The sequence below is a fragment of the Amphiura filiformis genome, chromosome 9 (genome assembly GCF_039555335.1).
Source record: "Amphiura filiformis chromosome 9, Afil_fr2py, whole genome shotgun sequence".
Lineage (NCBI taxonomy): Eukaryota > Metazoa > Echinodermata > Ophiuroidea > Amphilepidida > Amphiuridae > Amphiura > Amphiura filiformis.
In genome coordinates this window covers 32,314,664-32,336,654 of record NC_092636.1, presented here as the reverse complement: position 1 = coordinate 32,336,654, position 21,991 = coordinate 32,314,664, and the positions used below count along the sequence as shown (strand labels likewise).

At 39.7% G+C, this 21,991-nt stretch overlaps 1 protein-coding gene across 1 annotated transcript in view; it reads right to left on the bottom strand.

Annotated features, from left to right (window-relative positions):
• Positions 1-17,679, bottom strand: part of LOC140160884 (alpha-1,3-mannosyl-glycoprotein 4-beta-N-acetylglucosaminyltransferase B-like) — a 142,415-nt gene extending 124,736 nt beyond the window's left edge. Inside the window, 3 exon segments of the mRNA XM_072184216.1 lie at positions 2,312-2,458; positions 8,076-8,261; positions 17,362-17,679. Of these exon segments, the coding sequence (XP_072040317.1) occupies positions 2,312-2,458; positions 8,076-8,261; positions 17,362-17,446 (418 nt within the window). The 5' untranslated portion in view covers positions 17,447-17,679.
• Positions 17,680-21,991: the final 4,312 nt, after the last annotated feature.

Below are 21,991 nucleotides of genomic sequence, written 5' to 3'. Positions count from 1 at the left end.
ACTCTGACAGCTCACATATTGTTTCTCTTCAAATAAAATTTCCAATCGGTTTTATCCAAGTGTACACAAAATGTAGTTGAAATGCATACCACTGTAAATCAAAGATGAATTTCTCCCACATTGCAATGTTATTTATTCACACTGTATGAGAATCATTGATATGCATGCACAATTCAACTGCTCGATGCCAGAAGTGGGTAAGTGCAATAGCTGCCATGTGTAGTATGAGTACAATATACTGCAAATTGCCAAATGTTCACAGGGCAGCTACTGTACTTACCAACTTCTGGCACTGAGCAGTCAAATTGCCAACAGCATCATGATGTTCTAACTACGAACAGTATGTATGCATGCATGCATACAATATCCTAGTTGTCTCTACCATAGACCCTAGAAATTGTCTCTACAGTCTAAGATTCCACTCAGGAGCATTTAGGTTTCTTAGCACCTGTAATTCTCATGTCAAAACGAGCTTCGGGGAAACAAATTCATGAAAAAAAGATACTGCAACCTCTTACTATGACACCTAACTTCTTATCGACAGCCATTTTGGAAGTGGTGCTAAGGTAGTTTGTATTATATTTTATAAAGCATGAAAAAGGGGAATAATTCTCATGTCAAAATGAGCTTCTGGAAAACAAATTCATGAAAAAAAAGATACTGCAACCTCCTACTATGACACTGAACTTCTATCAACCGCCATTTTGGAAGTGGTGCTGAGGTAGTCATGATATAGTAGAATCAAGTAAGCTTATCGGTGTAATACAGAAACGTTGAAGGCTTGATGCAATTATGTATGGCATAGAATTTTAATCGGACTAGACAAAATTTAATGCATACTTAATGTCTGAGACCAAAGAATAACATCCTCCTATTGATGCAAATACATGCTCACATACCAACAACCTAGCTCTCTCCGTGCAGATGTTGACTGCAGATGACAAGTTTCAAATTTTTTTTAAATTAAAAAATTTCAGAATTATAAATTTTCATGACCATATTTGGAACCAGCATGAAAAATACATTAAAATGAGTACAAACAAGCCTAGTATTGGTTCAGTGGTTCTTACGATAGCTTTTTATATTTTGAGAAAACATCTCAAAACTTAAATTTCTAATGTTGAAGCATAGACCCTGGAAGATCTTCCAGGGTCTATGGTTGAAGTATGTGGCTAGCACGGAGAGCAATAACTAGTCCAATGTGAAAGGTCTTTTCTTATCATTTTCTCCCATTTAACTACACATTCCATAGCAGTCGTCAAAATGGTCTCATTTACACAGCATAGTTTGATAACCCTCACAAACTACCATTGCTCATAATTTGACCTCAAATTGTGGGGAATGAGTTTTTGTACCCAAAACATTCAAAGGTCATTCTATGAATGTACAAACATATTAGGGTTACAGAACTGTGTCCTGACAGATGAGCATAATTGGACTATTCCATTTAAAATCCACACTCCCCCTGCAGGAGATTTTGGAAATATTTTCAACAGGAAGTCTATGAATTTCAAATGGATTGAACACATTAGACAGCTCCATTTGAATTCCATACACCCTCTGCAAAAGATTCAAACTGAATTGTTGTCTACAGAGGGAGAATGAGTTTCAAATGGAGCTGCCTAATGTGTTCATTCCATTTGAAATTATATTCTCCCTGTGGAAGATATTTCCAAAATCTTCCACAGGGGAGAGTGGATTTTAAATGGAATAGCCCACTGAAATGTTAATGGAACCATAAAAGGCTTAATTGATGGTACAGAAAGAAACACACTAGCCTTATAACAGTTCCTTCCGCTATGACATGAAACACGTAATTGTTAAGTGCTAAAACCTTTCAAAGAATACACTATAACATTGTTTTTCAATTTTGGATATCAGTAAAAGGTTTGAACACTGAAGATGACTATATATTGCAAGTGTTTATGAAATTGGGCCTTGGTCTGTCATGTCTATAAATGAAATTCTAATTGGACATCAACTGGATTCCATCATTGCTCATTTCTATGTACGATTATCACTTCCTCTTAAATTTGGAAATGTTAATGAATATATTTTTTCCCGGTGCTCTCTCTCTCTCTCTCTCTCCCCCTACACTACCCCTCCCCTCCCCTCCCTCTGTCCCTCCCCCTCTCACTCCATCCCCTCTCTCCCCTCCCTCCCCCTCTCTCCCCTGCCCCCTCTCTCACCCCTCTGTGGCAGTATAAGGTGTCCTGGTTCTCCTTAATTCTGTAGGCCTAAAATTAATCTAGCGTCATTGGGCAAGTTGTAGTTACAAAATGTATAAAATAAAATATAGAAACAATCTTACCTCCTGAAACATTCTGTGACAAGTGAAATGCCGGTTTAAGACTGTTTTCCTTAGCTGCGACATGAGGCATGTAATGTAAGACCGATGGCAATCGAAGCGATTTACTGTCCGTATTGTTCTGATGCTCTAATTGTCTCCATCTCCAGTCTGCAAAGGGAATAGAAGAAGAGGTTATTCCATGTAAAAAGGGTTAAAGGTCAGTAACCCAATTGACAGCCTCATCCACCAAAATTTTCTCACTGTTGATGAGTTTTTGGTATCATATAATAGATCAAATTTTCTCATTACCATCCTGAAATTTTACGCTCTAAATCCATGCATTTCCAGTTCGGATATGTTATGATAATGAATATATATTCTATTTCCTCGCCAAATATTGGGGATTTGATACCTCAGTTTCTAGGGTCTATGCTCAGTTGCATAGGCGATAGATTTACAGTTACATGCATGAAGCCCCGAGCGCATTGGACCGCATAGCACTTGCGCCGTGTCACTGGAACAGTAAACGCTGCACGCCTATGATACATGGCGTCACGTAAAATGGATGGATGGCCCCCAGCTGTGGCCGGCAGTGAGGGAGGAATGTGGCTCATCGGATTCGTCTATAGATACAGGGTAGGAGGTAAGAGTACTGTCCAAACTGAACAAAAATAAGAATGAATCAATGTCAGTATTTATAATGGAAACTGAAATTTAAAATAAAGTTCTGTATATTTTTAGAGTACAGCAGGCAATAGGCATACCAGAACCAGGGAAGCTGGTAGAATGCATTCTTGCACCCAAAATATCTCCATTAAAATCCCTTTCTCTATCACTAGACACCAAATGGGCTATTCCAGTTGAAATTCATACACCCCCTACATGTAATGCCTCTATAGAAGACGCTACCTTAATCTCCCATATACATGGGTTGCAATTCAGGTAACCCCATTGGCAATTCACACTCCCTGTGTGGGAGATTAAGGTTGTGTCTTCCACAGGGGGTATGGATTTCAATTTGAATAGCCAAATGGTGATGGAAATAACCCTTCTGTCGCCAACTGCACCTGGACTGCAAACAGGTGAAATGATTATGACTCCACCCCAAACATGCCTGGATGTTTATTTTCTTTTGACTTTAATTCTCATAATGAAAATATTGTATCAGCATTGGACAGAGATATGTTAAGGAGGGTATTCAGAACCTCTATCATCATCCAAATGGTATACATGCATGTATCTGTACATATATGCCCATCTCATCAATGACACTGCATAGTACCGTAAATGTAGGCCTACATCCCGGGGGGGCACTCACATGTTAAGGTGGTACGGGTATGTGCGGCGCTCAAGGGTCCCTTTTTCAGGCTCTCCAGCAGTTCCTTAAGCCCCACATTTGGATCTGCTCCCGTTCGTTGAGCCTCAAACTCTGACAATTGTAGCTTTTTAAGCTCAAATTTGGAAATAATTTAGAAATTTTTAGCTCAACAGCCTTAATTTGGCCCTAATTTCAATTCTTCAAGCCCCTATTTTGCCTGAAAATCAGTTCTTAGTTCCCAAAGTTCGGCGCTCCGCGCCGCACACCCCTACCAAAATTTAAGTTGAGTGCCCCGGGCCTACATATGTACATCTTTAACCAAATCAGTTCATTCAGTTGTCAGTGTATCCATTTTTTTGTATTAAGATCAACATTTTGCTAAATGCTACTCAATATCACAAGAGATACTCTACTGTCTCCTTTTGATATCATAATTTACATAATTTATATTTGAAAGCATCAAATTTTACATTTTTCTTTAGCTCTTTTTTTTTCATTTTTGAAATGAATAAATAACCTAGAATAAACAAATGAACAATTTGACAAAGAAATACAATGTAGGCCTTCAAAGAAGAAACGGTAGAGAAAGAAAATGAAAAAGAAAAGGTAAAAATTACAATATACAAATCTGTTCAACAAGGCTTCCAGAACCAATCATTATCATTGTGTGCATTCCAGGATCTGTGGTATAATAGCTGGTACATATATTGTACCTTAATTACTTTTTATGAACAACATTAAGAGAAATCTCACACACGTTGGACATTTTTTGATAACATGAATTTAAATTTGTAAAAAGTAGCTTTGTGACAGTAAATTGCAATTTCGCACATCTGCTGGGGACAAAAACTATTTCCAACCGTAATTTAATTGTACCGTAATGTAATTAATATGGGGGGATGTGTCAATTTGGCTCCAAAGTTATGCAGTCCATTATAATTACCCTGATGCAGATGCTGCATTTTGCATTTTAAAGCCATAATGTATGATTTTAATCTTTAAAGCCTTTCCTGAAATAATATTAGTGATACCTGCCAGGTAAGGTTTCTGTCCATTTTAAACTGAAATAACATGGTAAAGTGAAAAGAACCCCACTGGATATTGGCCATTTAGGGACCGATCGTTATTTACGGCAGGGGGGGAATGGGTGTTTTGCCAAAAATATCGACAACAAATTTCGCGTTTCCCCCTCGTGTTCGCTCTAAAGTTTCCCGTTCCCCCTTGTTTTCCCAATTTTCTCCATTTAAAATTTAACAATCCCCCTCCTGGTTCAACTAAAATTTCAGGTTCCCCCTCAAGACCACAAAAAATTTCGTGTTCCCCCTAAATTTACCCATTCCCCCTGCCATAAATAACGATCGCCTCCCTTAACATTCATGAGGGATTTAACTAATCATAATTGTAATTATCATGTTTATGTCCAAAATGCTCTGTTGACCAATGACCTACAAACCCAACAAATTTGGCTGTTTCCATTTCTAAAGGCAGGTGGTGAATGCCACAAATTCTCTAAATTTGGTACATAACATTTCTGTTGTCAACCGTGTAATTGAATGGGATTATTTTGAAATTTTACAACGCTTAAAATATCACAAACAAGTAGACCTATGTTAATAAGGCCAAAAAAAAAATTGTTGTGTTGCCCTCAACCGTCCGACCCTAAATCCGGAAAAATCAGGGGTGCAATTTTTTTTTTTTTTTGGAATGATGATTTTTACAGATTTGTTCAAAAACTCAATGTTTTTCACTTAAAATTAATATTTTATTGAAAGACTAATACTCAGACTAGTCTTTAATTGATGTCTAACAGGTACCCAGAAGTCAAAATTGTCCCCTAATTGAAGAAGCATTATTTAATATTTGAGGGGATTTTTAAAAACTGAAGGTTTAAAAAAAAAAAAAAAAAAATCCGACCGTCCGACCCAAATTTCCCATTTTCCCACTTGATGGTAACACAACAATATTTTTTTTTGGCCTAATATTAATACTTTAAGCTAAAATCGTTGGGGTTCGATAATGAACTCTACAAAACTAACCGAGTATATGGAAAATGCCATACGGAAGAGCGGTTTTGCCAGCTCTCTCCAACCATCAAAGGTGTAAGTATGTAGGTACATGTGTAAACGTTGCAAAAACCTCAGATTTTAAACAAATTAACCAATTTGATATCATAAATTTATAGGATGTTTGTTGGTCCTTTGCATGTATACCCCTTAGTTTATTATCAAACATCAACACACACCAGCCATGTGCTGATAATATGCATAAATGTGACTCCTCGCCACAACTGAGCCCGGATGTCGCCAGTGCCACTATTGAGATATGCTCCATCGAACTTAACAATAAAGAATAGGAAAGAAAGGATTTATTGACTGTTTTATTGATTTTTCACTACTTAAATGTCAAGTACTATAGACATGATATACATCATTTTAAAGCTAATTTCAAGCAGAATATTTTGGTTGAATATCTCAAAATGATGATTGGCTACATCCGGGCTCAGTTGTGGCGAGGAGTCACAAATGATGATGAGTATCTGGTACAAGCAAATACTTGTAGATCTATAATGGCTCACAGGAAATGAAGTGAATGCTAGATCAGTGTACACTTGATACCCAACAAACCCATCATGGGTAGCTTACCATGAAACCCAAACCCTACAACTTCCTACAAAGCATAGACACAATCACCCTTATCTCAGGTAGCACACGCCAGAGATCCCTGGCATCAGTATCGCCGTACCCGCACAAGCCATGGGCCTGTTTATTCTGTATGTAATGCAACCTGTGGGTTGTGCACAAAATACGCCAACAGGTATAACATGGCACGTATCTTTGAACTGCTTTTTAATGACGCCTGTATCTGGTGATTGCATTTGAAGCTTTCTTGCTTTGTTATAAATTCTTGTTTTCATTATATTAAATCAGCCTGCAAGCATCCCCAGCTGAACAATGTATTTTGAGATGAACAATGTATTTTGAGATGTAGTACCAGAAAAGGTTGAACTTTACGACAGAACATGGAATTTATTAAACCTAAAATTCTCAGTGTTGTTTTATCATGATTGTTTGCACACGAGCACAGTAATTAATTCAATGAAGACAATGCACAATCAAGTTCTCTGAAAGAGAAATTTTAAAACAGCATCAAGTATATATACCATATTTCCTCGAATAGTTTCCCCCTTCAATTATTATTGTTATTATTATTATCCATACGGATCTCCAGATAATCTGTTCACAAGGTATTTTGCTTATTATGCATAAATTATGCAAATTAGGTACTTAATTACCATATTTTGCGACGAAAACCTCATATAATTTGAAGACCCCCAATGACCATCCCTCCACCAACTTGCATCACTGTACGCCTTACCAGTTCTGAGAAATTGCACTCGCAAGCTCGGACAGACAGACAAACGGACAACTAGGAAACATACCTCCGTGGAGGCATAAAAACAGTGTTCAAATTCTTTTGTTTTATATTGTTTTCAGCCATTGATAAATTGCGCATAACTCAGTACGGTAACAAGTTGTCCAATTTTGATGGGGTTTGCATCAAAATGTAGCATTCGTAAACTGCCAGAAAATGATGTAAAAAAACTCTAGTAGAAAATTGCCGACATGCAACTCATTCCCCTTGATCACGTCACATACATGTTATGATGTATGTGCATCAGTTGGCAAAATTCATCCAATTCATTGACCCCAAATGACCTTTGAGTTTGACCTGAGCAGTGTATGACCTTGAAAGACGATGACGAACATACTATCTATGAAACAAGCATTCTGTACATTGTAGACATGACGCAGACTGCTGAAATACAATGAATTGCCACTCATTTCAAATTTGTTTTCCCAGCCTTTATAATATGTTGCTTTTTTTATATTTTAAAATATAAGGCATCGCAGTATCACACGATGAAATTAATATATCGCGCGATGCAGCGATGTTTTAAAAGCATGTGGGGTCTGCATCTCATTCTGTCGACCTTGATTTTCCTCAGCTAATCACAAGCGTGCACTGCTGCCATTGTAGCAGAGCGATGCTATAAAGTTGAACATAATCCAACTCCATCGCAGACCGAAATTTCCACCGCACAATGAGAATTTTCACCTCAGGAGCTCGTAAAAACCTGGCTCAGATTTCAGTTTTTATAGCATCACAGCATACAATTGGACTTTACACCACATTCACACAGATCATTTGGCATGCTAAAAATAGAACAATTTTAGTCAAGTTCATTGTCCATACGCCTACTAATTGCTCATTAGAGATTAATTTGTTTGTACATGGAAGTATATACATGTATATGATGATAAGAACAATTAAGGGTATCAAAACATCTGTTGGTTTTTCAGTATTTAATGTCACTTTTCAGCATTGTCACAATGGTTAGAAAAGAGGAGCAACATGGAAATACTAAAATTACAATGCATTAAAGTTTGCATTTTGCAATTAACTCACTTGCTGAGGTATCAATTTCAACGCTAGTATTCCTCTGCATCTCCTGAACCTTCGCCACCTGTTGCTGAAGGTGAAAGAGCTCTACCGCCCTCGCTTCATTCTGCCGTTCTGTGTTCTGTAAACGGGCCTGTAGTTCCTCCAAACGACGACTGTATCCGTGCACTACTATTTCACTTTGATCATCACCTACAGGAACACATAAAAAAAACTTGACAATAAGTCAATTCTGGCTGGGAAATAAGTGGGGGCAAGGGGCCATTTAGCCCCTGGTTCATTGAAAATAGCCCTTGGTTCCCTGTAAAAACCTGTGAACCAGGGGCTATTTATTTTTTACAAAGTAGCCCCTGATGACCTGATCTGGCACTTCTTATTTCCCAGGTTGAGTGAATGAGGTATCAAAATGTACACAACAAATTTTCCCATCCATTGAATAGCCCCTGGTTCATTGAAAATAGCCCCTGGTTCCCTGTAAAACCCCGTGAACCAGGGGCTATTTTATTTACAAAGTAGCCCCTGGTCCGGCGCTTCTTATTTCCCAGCAAAGTACACTAACAAAAAGTGTGCTTTATATTTTAAAACAAAGGTTTGTAAATACAAATAATATGCATCTAAGCTTATTAATATTCATAAATATGCAAATAACATCACACAAAGCTATAGATCAGCATCAGGTCACCATATCCAATCTCCGTCCATACCAAATTCAAGTTATCAGTTTATATTGCATAATAAGCTGTGAATTTTAGAGTGGCTTAATGAAATTATAGACTGAATAAATTAATGCAAATAAGCTCATTTGAATTCCATCCCGGTATTCATAATTTTAACTCATCAAAATATCAAAATTAACAGAATAAATAACATCCATTGCAAAAAAATGTCAATGCTGATCGACCGAAAAATTATAGCGATGTGATGGACTCTCACTCTAAGCTAACATCGAATGCAGAACTTGTGAACTATATATCGATCGTGCAAATTCAAAGATAGACATGTACCGTACAGTTCTTGCACATGTGAGCAAGTTGCAAATCTTGGCTTGGGGTTGGGCATCATCACTCATCAGCAAATGCAGAGTGACAGTGCAGTCGCAGTGCGGCATTTGGTTGGCAATGGCAGTGCAAAAGTTGCACGACTGCAGCACTGCTGGGTCCCAATTAATGTGGTTTCATAGGTAATGGTGTACAATGTAGATGTATGAAAGGTGAATTCAAATGTGCCATCAAACTGCATCATTTTATATCAAATTAAAGTCCTGTCAAGAAAGCCAAAACTGAAAACCTTTTTGTCATAGCACTTTCCGTAGCAAAGTTACATCTTGTCAAAGATTGATTTTCATCAAAAAGATTCAGCTAATAAAACAGCATTTCGGTGGTGTTTCTGGATCTTAGTCTCATGATGATAGCAGCTTTTCTATGGAACTGCCATCGAAATGCAGATTGATGATCTGATCATAGATCCGATCAAGTCTTTATGCCCCCTCGTCCTTGTTCATGGTGGTGTTGCCTCTACTACTAATCCAGATGGCCTCTTTGAGCCAACAAGTTGTTTTGTTTGCTTCTTGGTCGATGACTTTGGCCTCCTCCCACCCAATCACATGATTATTTGTTGCAGTGTGCTTTGCTATGGCCGACTTGTATGTTTCTGAAGTTGATGCTTTCCTCTGCGCTCTTGTGAATGTTTTCTCACTAGCTTTTTCTGATTCAGTCTTGTGTTCTTTTAGCCTAAGACAGTAAGCGACCTGTTTCCCCTATATAGATTTAAGGGCAGCTCTTGCAACGGATTTCATATATACATGGTGGAATGTAGTTTTAATGATGTAGCAAAACCGTGCTTTTTGAAAATTCTGGACATGCGTTCTGATAAGCCTTCCACGTACGGTACCACTACAAGGCATTTGCTCTTTTCTTGACCGGTGCTAGGTTTGGGTTTCTTTGGTTTCGGAAGATCTGTTTCCTCAACAACTTTCTTGATAGACCACTGAGGATAGCCACATTGATTAAGTGCCTGTTCTATATGGCTCGTTTCTTTCTGGCGATAATTTCTTCAGAAACAATGGAATCTTTTCTGTCGATGAGGGTCCTTACGACACCTAACTTGTGGTGTAACGGATGGTGCGATTGAATTTGCAAGTACTGATCCGTGTGCGTTGGTTTTCTGTAAATGCACAGTTTAAGGGACCCGTCATCTTTCCTGGTGATTAAAGTGTCCAGGAAAGGGATACTATTGTCTGATTCTTCCTCGTATGTAAATTTGATGCTACACAGTGTCACCGTCCTGATATCTTCATGGCAGAAATCGCCATGGTAGGTTGAATCCACAGCCACGCTTGGCCATTTTGTTCCGACCTGTTTAATAGTTTTGAGACACATAATGGGCAGAGGAACATCTGACTAAGGCTACTGACAATAGCCCGGTGACCAGGGGTAGCATTAACCCCTGATCGGGGGTGAATGACCCCTTAAATTTAAAAAATATAAATGTTTCACCCTTTATATTGGGAATATGTGCAAGCCTGGGGGTGAACTCTAACCCTCTACTTTTGGACCTTACTCCTACTGTTACGAGTCGTACTTGACTCAAGGCCAAAATCACCTTTTACCCGAACTCATACGAATGCACAACACAAATACACTGTTTGATTTTAAGCTAACAAATCTAAGTCTTTAATTGAAAATAGAGTATGCTTGGTACATATAACAACAATTACAATAAAATCACACAATCAGTTTTATTATATCGGTACTTAACCAGCGGTCTTCTTGTTGGTGATTCTAGAGTTCTTGCAATGTTCTGGACGACTGATGTAATATATCCTTATTCACTTGTTCTGCGTAAAATCAGCTTAATTCCATCATACACTTGCATTTATAAATCCTTGCGTATAAAATGATGATGCTTCCTCCAATCTCCTTTGCGTTGCTATCTCCACAAATATATCTCCTTGCGCTGCTTTCTCCACAAATATATCTCCTTGAGCTGCTTTCTCCAAAAATGGTGTTTCTTTCACCAATCACTCTTTTTCCAGGGAACAGGTTTCTTTAACACAGCTCTGCTGGTTTTTTTTTGACAGATGCGTGGCCTTCACAAACCCAGCAAACTCCAGCAATTTGACAGAAGAACTTTTAATCCTTTGATGAGGAAGAGCACTTTTGTGTGCTCGCTGTCTTCTTCGTTGCTGTATTAAAATTAGCTAAATTATTGGCTATATAACCTGGTTAAAATGTACTTCTTTTTTGAAGCACGAAGACCATCACACACATGTGGAGTTTCTAAATCTCCCACGGCATTCTGTAAAGTCCCAACAAAAGCCTCCAGCTTTTTATATCAGTACTCATGCAAAAACCCATCATCTATTAATAAACCATTACTTCAATCACATTTTCACAACATTGCTGCAATCTTGGGATTTCCCAATATTAATTATACACATTCACCTTTCACATTACATCACTTCCTGGGGGGGGGGGGTTCTGACTATGGTGCAATATACTGACCTGGGGATTTCCAAGTTCCAAACATAGATCTGACTTTGTTTACAATAATTTGGGGGAATACCAAAATGACTTTCCACACCATTGTCTTGCACGTACAAGGGGGTTTCCCATCTCATGAAATACTTTCAGCTTGTAAACAAAGTTAAATAATTAAATTAAATCAAATTACTCGGGGCACATCACACTACCCTGACTACACTGCAAAATATTTTTCACTCCCGAGATTTAATTTTCACCCCATGTATTTGGATTTTCTGCAAGCTCGGGAGTGAAAAACAAGGGAAAACAACCCTCGACTTTCGGGCCTTAATAATGCTACCCCTATCAGTGACTGACCTCTAGTGGTGTGAGTGAGCATGGTATACGCCATAGGTCATCTGCTTTTAGACTGCCTCCACAAGAATTTTTGTCACTTTTTGAGCTCAATACGCACGGGTCTTTCGCAATACGCAAGCTAATGACTATCATATCCTTTCAACACACATATTCAAGTGCAAGCAAAAAAATATGGCTTCTTTAGAATAAAAAAAATACGGGAGATATTCATCATTTTCTACCCCGGTATCTAAAGATTTAGGCCTATCATCTGAATATCAAATCGTGCATAGCACCAGGGGTAGCGTTAACCCCCGATCGGGGGTGAATGACCCCCTAAATTTAAAAAATACAAATTTTTCACCCCATGCTGATTTAGAGGGGGGCACAGCCGCCCGTGCCCCCCTTTGGCGGATCCCAAAAATAAAAAAATAAAAGAAAGAGAAGGGAAGGAGGGAAAGAAAAGAGGAAAAGAAAAGAAAGGAAAAAAAGAAAACGGAACAACGTAAAAAGAAAGAAAGAAAATCTTCAGGCCTATAGCCTAATAAATCTGTAGTGAGTATCATACACCGGGGTGGCACTCTCCAGGCGCGGATTCAGGGGGACGGCGCCCCCTTCCTCCCCCTCCCAAAAAAATGAGGAAAAGAGAGAAGAGAAAGAGGAAAAAAGGAAAAAAGAAAATAGGAGAAGGGGAAAAGTTAAATTGCACGTAATTAGTTATAGTAGGCCCATGTCAAATAAACCGCACAGTAGCTCACAGTCTGGTCTATCAGAAGTAGGCCCTATAATACTAGTATATAGGCCAGATAGGCAGTAGGCCTACTTGTTGATTTCTGCTGGGCCGTCGATGATGCAGGGGGCCCGTCACATTTTGTCACAAGGTTTGATCTTTCCCTAGAGAAGTCGTTTTCAGAGGGTTGAGCTTTCGGAACTCTAGCAAGTGCCATCTTCACTCTGAAGATGGCACTCCCTAGAGTACGAAAGCTAAGCCCTATGAAAACGACTTCTCTAGGGAAAAATCAATACGGACTCCAGGCTGACTTCGATCCATGCATGCTTTAAATTGCGAATCTCCGAGTCTTAGGCCTATTAAACTGTCAGTGTAACATTTTACAAATTGAGTCCGGGCCCTGTTTTGTTTTAAAAAAGCAATGATATACTCTCATATAGCATGTATAGTGTAAATAAGATGCACCAAATGGCTTCAATTGGACCTTCATTTTGCAAAACTTTTTCCAGATTTCGGAGGGGAAACATCAGACACCCCCTGCCTATATAAACAACTGCCCGTTTTCGCTTCTGTATTTCACACCCAGCACTCTGAATTCATACAATAACAGTGAAAAAAGTGGCTTCAATTGGCCTGTCATTTCGCAAATTTTACACCATAAGGTAGTATCAAAATTGTTCACCAAATGGATTCAATTAGGTTTTTATTTTGCAAATGTTTCTCATTTCTGAGGGGGCATCCCCCTCAGACACCCCCCCCCCCATGTCGCACAACGTTACGGGTACATATAAAGCAATAATTTTACAAAAGAGGTCATAACTTGTCCACGAATGGCTTCAATTGGGCTGTCTTTTTGCAAATTTTAGGCTTTTCAAACTAAAAATTTACACAATAATGTTGACAAAATGGTCCACCAAATGGCTTCACTTGGGTCTTCATTTTCCAAAAGTTTCTCACTTCTGAGGGGGGGCACATCCCCCTCAGACCCCCTCTCGCGCAAGAAGCCTCCGGGATGGCCGCTTGGCGCCCATTTCTTACATTTGTTATTTTCAGGAGTGTGCCCCCCCTTTCTCGAAATCCTGTATCCGCCCCTGTTTCACCCTCTATATTGGGAATATGTGCAAGCTCGGGGGTGAACTCTGACCCTCTACTTTTGGAATTTACTCCTACCTCTGACTACACTGCTAAATATTTTTCACCCCACGAGATTTAATTTTCACCCCATGTATTTGGATTTTCTGCAAGCTCGGGAGTGAAAAACACAGGAAAACAACCCCAGACTTTCGGGCCTTAATGCTACCCCTGCATAGCACATTCACATGTATCGATCACGGCCTCCCGGGTATTGATTTTAGTGTCTCTGCTGTACCAAGTAATTATTAACCAGGCGATGTCGGTGTGTGCTATTTGTGGGATCAACTTGGTTCAAATGTGTAGTCAGATTCTCCGCTTCTCCTTTCTTGATCACTTCTAAGACATCGTCGACGTATCTCTTCCCGATCTGGGTTTGCAGTTGTCAGGTGCTGTGGCTATGGCTTCATTCTCAAACCATTCCATGAACAGGTTGATCGCTATGGGACTTAAGGGACTGCCCATTGCCATACCTTTCTTTTGCTGGAAGATTTTGCCTTTAGATATGTAAAAGTAGGTGGTCACGTGGTGAGAATGAATTCAATTAATTCCATCAGTCAACACTGAGAAGGGTCCTTTTTTTCAGATCATGGTCTACGATCAGATCATCAATCAGCAAGCAACCCATGTGACGTCATCAAAATCCGTCACAAAGACAGTTTGCCGATAACATCTAGTCTAAACACTACCACTCACCACACCAGAGTGAACAAGATTCCTGATAGGAATCGAAATATTCCTAGTGAGAATAGAAATATTAACTTCTCGCCAAAGTAGTATGAACGTACCGTGTGCACTGCGTAATGTCGCAAGTTTAGACTAGTGGAATGATATGCCTGGTCTAGCACCCTCACAGACCCGAATGTAGTGAGGGTGCTTGGTATATCCGCCATGTTTCAAATACATGGATGGCCAGCATAATGGCCCGCAAATTTAAGCTTTATGAGAAGCCTATTTTAGTTGCAAAATGAGAACACAGAGTGGCTTATCTTTAACCCACATTCTCAATCTCTCATGCCAGAGGTTAAAATAAAACGATCCCTAACTAATTATCAAAAGATCGTGAATTTAATTTCTTGAAACGTGTCGGTAAACGATTTGTTTACAAGTAACAATCCTTGTTCCGACACCGATACCGTTCATTCGGCTTCATTCGGCAAACCACGTGATCACTCAGGTGAACTAAGATTGGACGATTGATTGCATTAAATTTTATCCAGGTTACCGGGCCATGCATAATGGCGATACTCGGTCTTGGAAATATTTTTCAACCATGTTGCAAAATGATCGGAAATACACCTTCAAGGCGACTCGATCGGTAAGCATTGAAACTAAGCAATATTTAGTATTTCTTCTGTTGATTTTTTGGATAAAATTGTAGTTTACAGTTTTGATTAGTTTGATGAGAGTGGATTTAAAAACCAGTCCACTAGTAGACGTTGTAATTGACAGTTTGACAGTTCCGCCGGAAGATAATGTGAATCCATAAGATGTGGCGATCAATTTCACGATTAAAATCTTTCCTTTGTTGGGGCGATTTCCATTTCTTGCTATCATTTAAAGCCTGAAAGCATCAATACTAAGTCTAAAGATAGGCTATCAGTCGCTTGTGCAGATATATGTTAACATTGGATTCCATTTCTTGTTTATTGTTCACTGTATGGAAAAGCCTGTTCGGTTGTATCTTGTATTGGTTGTATTTCCCATGTATAGCACGAACGAACTACCCCCATTCACGCTGTACGAAGTTAGAATTAAAGGAGCCAGTTAGCACGCCAGGCACCACTAAGCATGCAAAGTGCATAGCATCGGACTTTTGGTGATCCCCGTTATCTTTATTTACCGTGTCAGGCTGCTCATTTATATTCATGAACCCAACACGTCACAAACACATGGTCTTATTCGGCCGATCAGAATCGTTGCAATTGACCCGACATGGTTTTATGAATGAATTTTTGACCTTACTGGGCTCAGACATGCATTATTCAGTGATTTTGTCAAGATGGCTGCTCGGCTATGGCGAAAACAGAATGAAAATCAATGGTTCCGTTCGGAAAATATTGCCGTTTGAAAATGACTTTTTTCTTTCTTCAAACGAGTAAAAATTTCGATGACTGAAGATACTCAAATTTCATTTCTGTAATTTTGGTTATAATTTTTTGTTGGACATGGAATATTTTTTCTGACTTGGCTGGAAGCTTATTTCAAGTGGTCATGATGGATTTCACTGCGGAGGTTGCAGTTTTTCAACGGAGACGGACAATATGCACGAGCTGTTTTTTGCCAAATTTTACAAAAATTTCACCGATCCTACACACATGATTCGTCAGTTCTGTGCACGTGATGTCATGCAGTGGGTGCGTGGGGCAGTGCTAGGAAATTTGCATAATTTTAACTTGGTAAGAAGTTTGATTGTGTATAGTGGAATGACACGATAGCGCGAGCGATTGTGCACGCACAGGAAATGCAGCACTACCCAAAGCGTGTGTGTGTGGTAGGCATTGTACGATTAACGCAACTGTCATTGCATGCCGATTGAGCTCTCAGGATCGAGGAACTTTTATTTTACTTTTTAGCTACCATATATTTTAATGTTTTGTCGCTGACCATCATTATCATGTATCATGGACGGGCATGTCATGGTATGATGGTACCCTGAGTAAAGATAGTCACTTGTGCTGAGCATCAAATTGGTCACTTATCGCTCACTGTTCAAAATGTGACATCTACACCAATTACAGTCCCGAAACTGTCTACTTTTTAGCCGACCTCAATTCGAAACATTTAGTGATAGTTAAAAATGCGATCCCCAACCCTTTGGTTACCTTTGGACGAATTTGCAGAAATCTCCGCGGAGTCTCCGTGTCTGAAATTCCCCGGTACAAACATCGAAAATGTCGCAATTCTCAGTTCTCGGTGATGATACTATATCCGCATCGCTGTTTTCATACATGAATATGCATATCTCTGACCCCTGTAAGGTCAAAAACGTGGCGTTGATTTCAACCAATCCGATCCACCGCTTAATAAGCAGCTTGATACTGACGTCATATCTGAGGTGACCAGGAGGCAGGAGCTACCATTTTGGTAAACTGAACTCGACTCGTATGCGTTCTTTTGGTTCACATAAATCGAACAAAATTTTCAATAACGGGTAATAGTATGATTTCAATTTTTTATTAATGAAGTTACTTGTAGTTTTGAGGAATGACAAAGTTGTTTTTGGAAACTTAGATGTTTGTTTCAACTGATGATGTAGGATCGCAAGCTGGTGAGTGAATTCGTGAAGAGATTTGCTTGTTTGAGTGATAGTAGTGATACGGGAGGTAGGCTAGTCCTCTGTGTTTGACCGGCTCCGACGCCTCAATTCACGACGTCTCAATTGTACCTGCTTACCAGACAGCAATACTGCGTATTGCTGTATGGAACCAGATATAGATATAGGTATGATGCATGATGGTATCATTCAACATGAATCATGATCAAACATGCAAAATTCAAATGATCAATCCACGTCCACATCATCATGATCATGGCATAAAACAACATGCAGCCTGATGTTAATGGTAACATTAAACTATTTCATAACTCATATGGCCTATGGAATACCTACCTGTTCGACTCTGCAGTAATAACAGTGAAAAACAGGCGAATGCAACACAAAACAACAGAAGCTTTCCACTAGACCGTAGACCCATTTAATGCAATTTTAGTGCCTCCATTTCACGAAGAAAAATACCTCGACCTCCGGCTCAATATAAATCGCCTGTTAATAACTAGAATCGGTGTCTAGGCTATGCAACATATTTATAAATCCAGGCTTTAGAATGTGCATATTATGGCTAAAATCGGTAGAATTACAACATCCACAGTGCAACCAATTCACTTCCAGTAAACTACATCCATGTATACGGAAATTACATCCCTGCAATTTTTTCTCTGGAGTCTGGACAAATTTAGTGTTGGGCGATATTGTTATTTTACGGTTGCATTTTCAGAGGGATACTGTCGCAGTAATGGGAAAAAAAGAAGCAAAATGAGAAAGTTTTAAAATGGACTTCGGCAGGGAATTTGTGGAGGGGTTCCGGGAGGGGTGTTTGTCGAACAAATAAGGGGTGGTGCAATAATTATGTGTACCCCGGGGGTGGTGAATTCTCAAAATGGTCTCCAAAAATTTTGCCCCCGGCGCCGCATCATTGCTGAAGCCCCCCCTTTCGACGTGCCAAAACCTTTGCCTGGGGAAATTGCCCCACCTTTCGATGTGCTAAATAATCTTTGCCCCCCCCCTTACACATGCATGATTTTTGGGAACCTAAATTTAAAACCTTAAATTGTCTTATCATATATTTGCTAGCGTGAGCGAGCGGGAAATTTTGCATATTTGAACGTGTTCCTAAGGCCTCGTATCCATAGGGCCTCGTATCCATAGGCTGTTCCCTTGTGGCGTGTGCCCTTGTTCCGTGTTTACTTTTTCCCATGTGACCTGCCACACAGACAACGAACCTTTGTTTTGCTTAGTGACCGCTACGGTTCGTTGTCTGTGTGGGCAGGTCACATGGCACGGAACAAGGGCACACGCCACAAGGGAACAGCCTATGGATACGAGGCCTAGGATGTTCCCATGTGGCGTGTGCCCTTGTTCCGTGTTTACTTTTTCCCATGTGACCTGCCACACAGACAACGAACCTTTGTTTTGCTTAGTGGCCGTATCCATAGGTTGTCTGTGTGGCAGGTCACATGGGAAAAAGTAAACACGGAACAAGGGCACACGCCACAAGGGAACAGCCTATGGATACGAGGCCTAACGTGCGCCTTTTTAGGGTGTAATATAGAAACGGTGCCCAAAATATCTGTGCCCAAAATCGCTTGCCCTCCCCCTTTTTTTTTTTTTTTTTGACCAGCCAAAAAATCTTTGCCCCGTCCCCTATAATTCACCACCCCCGGGGTATTCCCTGTAGCAAATTAGGGAGATGTGGCAAATTAACTTTGTTTAAAATGTGTTTGCAAGTAGGACAATTTTTACTTGGATTTTTTTATCGGAATTACAGTTAGTGCTGAGACTATTATAGGGCCTACCTGAATAGTCTCAGGTTTGTTAGTGTATGTTCTTGATGAGCATGTTGATCATTAATGATAAAAGAGTTAAAGAGTTAAACATGAGTACGTGTGTATGCGCATGCTTGTACCTCAGAGGAAGAGGAGATACTTAGTTGATTTTATTCTTCCAAACTCCATATTTCGGGCATGAAATGGTATAGACGAATCCAACGAGCCAAGTCATGGTCAGGATTTGGTCGGACATAGCCGCTAGCACCAACCTGGTGTTTTGAGCGTCCAATTGTGCAAATAAAAGCCGCCTAACACCTAGAGAAGATGCAAGGACGAGGAGGGTTAATAGAATAATAGCTAATAATATATATAATGGAGATAATTCCGCAGGTAATCCCGTCACATCTATTCATACATAGTCCTTTTGTTTGCAAGTTCATCAATGCATAGATACCGCGTGTAGTTAATCCGATTATTATGTCACTTCAACAGCGAATAGACCAGCTGTGTGTTTTGTCGAAGGGAACTGTATTGTGTTGCAAACTTTAATCTTTTTTTTGTCTACCTGTGTTTTCGCGGAAGGTGTAAAACGGGTGATGGAATGCAGTTTAAAATTCCGCCAAGGCCGAATCATTTCACATTTGGGGTGTATTGTGGCCGACGGCGACCCAACTTAAGGCTGCTAGTCAGGTGTAGGAGTGCGTGGATTTGGATTCGTCTATAGACGAATCCAATTTCACGCATTCCTATCAATGGCAGCCATAGCTGGGTCCCATCGGGTATATGAAATAAGTGCATCCTTGGGATTTAAAACTGCATTTCATCATCCGTGTTACACGTATACAATAGAATGATGAAAGTTTACAACGCAATACAACATAACATCGATCTTTAAGCGGCTTTAATCCACCCAACTCAACTTGGGAGTCACAACACCAGTTTGGTGCCGGCGCCGGGGACCCAGTCATGGGCCGACTAAATTCTGACCATCACTTGGCTCATTGGATTTAGCCCACGGCGGCATTCGTCATCGGGCCAAGTGTTTTTAAAATGCGTAAAAACAACTTGATTTTAATGCTAATTATTGCACATTCTGAGGAAGTATGATTATCATTTTTGATATAGCCGAGTCATCATGGTCATGGGAGGGTTTTATATGAAATATTTTTTGTTTAAAACTGAAGCATCCTGTGTATAAAGAAATATATGAATATCAACTGCACAACATATATATAACGATTCGTGATACCCAATCGTGGTAGAGTTGGTGTCGTTTAGAAGAGAATTTTATTTCAATTTTATATACACCAAAATATTTTCTGAATTTAGCAAAAATAAATGCCGAAATATTTTCTGAGAATACTGGATGAGAATCAACCAAGAGATCGAGAACAAGCCGGATTCAGAGAGGGCTACTCAACTACAGATCATTTTCATGCACTACATCAATTAATAGAAAAGGCAAATGAATACCAGTTAAAGCTTTGCGTTGGGTATACGGAAAAGCCTTTGACTCGGTAGAGCACAGAGACCTATTCACAGCTTTAAGAAAGATTGGAGTAAATGAAGGGTATGTACAAATCATGGAGGATACACAGACGCAACAGCCATTATTCATCTTGAAAATGATGTATCCAAACCAATACACATCAAAAGAGGTGTAAGACAGGGTGATACAATTTCTCCAAAAATCTTCACAGCCGCCATGGAAGAAGTGTTCATGAATTTAGACCTAAAACCGAGAGGAGTCAACATTGACGAAGATTATCTAACAGACCTGAGATTTGCAGACGATGTTGCATTAACAGCTGCATCAGTTGAGGATATGGAGGTGCAACTAAACAGCATAAACAAGGAGAGTAAGAAGATAGGACTGAATATACACAAGGGGAAGACCAAATTCATGACAAATTACCAGACAAACAAGTCCATTGAAGTAGAGAATGAGCAGATAGAACATGTAGAAAGTGGTAAGTATCTAGGCCAGACAGTAAAGATGGAAGACAACACGAGAGAAGAAGTCATGCTAAGAATAAAGGCTGGCTGGAGTTGCTTTGGCAGACACAAAGAAATCCTATGTGACAAAAGATTACCAATGACTCTGAGGACGAGAGTCTTCAACCAGTGTGTATTACCTACAATGACCTATGGTTGTGAAACCTGGAAAACAACTATAAGTTTTTAGAACAAAAACTCAAGGTAGCACAGCATGCTATGGAGAGGAAAATGCTACATATCACCATACGTGACAAAGTAATAAATGTGCAGGGACAAAACAAATGTCATGTCAAAGATATCATGAAAAGGATCAAGGAGGCAAAGTGGAGATGGGTGGGACACATAGCTCGTAGAGACGACAATAGATGGACAAAGAGGTTAACGGAATGGCAGCCAAGAACAGGCAAGAGAAGAAGGGGAAGACAAAAACAAAGATGGCGTGATGATCTCACATCCTATCTGGGTACAACCTGGGCAAGAGAAGCACAGAACAGAAGCAAATAATAAGGGAGAGCGTGGCGCAATGGTTAGGGGGTACTTGCCTTTAGTGCATGAGGTCCCGGTTCGATTCCCGGCGGTGGCGATTTGCTGGGATATTTCTTTAGAAAAAAAAGTCTGTTATTAATTGGCAACTTCTGTAGATTAAATTCAGACTTCCGCTCTCCCATGGTTCATTTAGAATTGGGTAAACGAATCATGAAAGTACTCCGTCCTTCGGAGGGGACGTTAAGCCGTCGGTCCCGTGTACAGAGAGCCATACCTTTACATGTATCTCGCAGCCAGTTTCGAAAAGAGTAGTGTTCCCAACCCGTCCCGGTGTTCAAATGGACCCCAATGGAAATAAGCTTCAATAGAGGCTTTCTTGGGTTATCCAGGGTTGTCAAAACCTAAACAAATCAAATCAAATGGAAGCTACTTGAGGAGGGCTACATCCGACAGTGGGTGACACAGCCTGTGAGGTGAGGTGAGGAAATGCCGAAAAGATTATGAAAATCTATGTAAAAATTAGGACATAGGTCCCCACTAAAGATTACTGTTTCGTCTTTCTGGGAATCTAATCTTTTAATATCTGAAAGAAACTTTGGGGACCTATGTGGACTTTTATTATAAATTGCAAAAATCAAGACCGTCTTACAAGAAAAATGGTAGACTGACTACCTTTAATACCTGGCAAACCAACGTGATGAGCACATAGA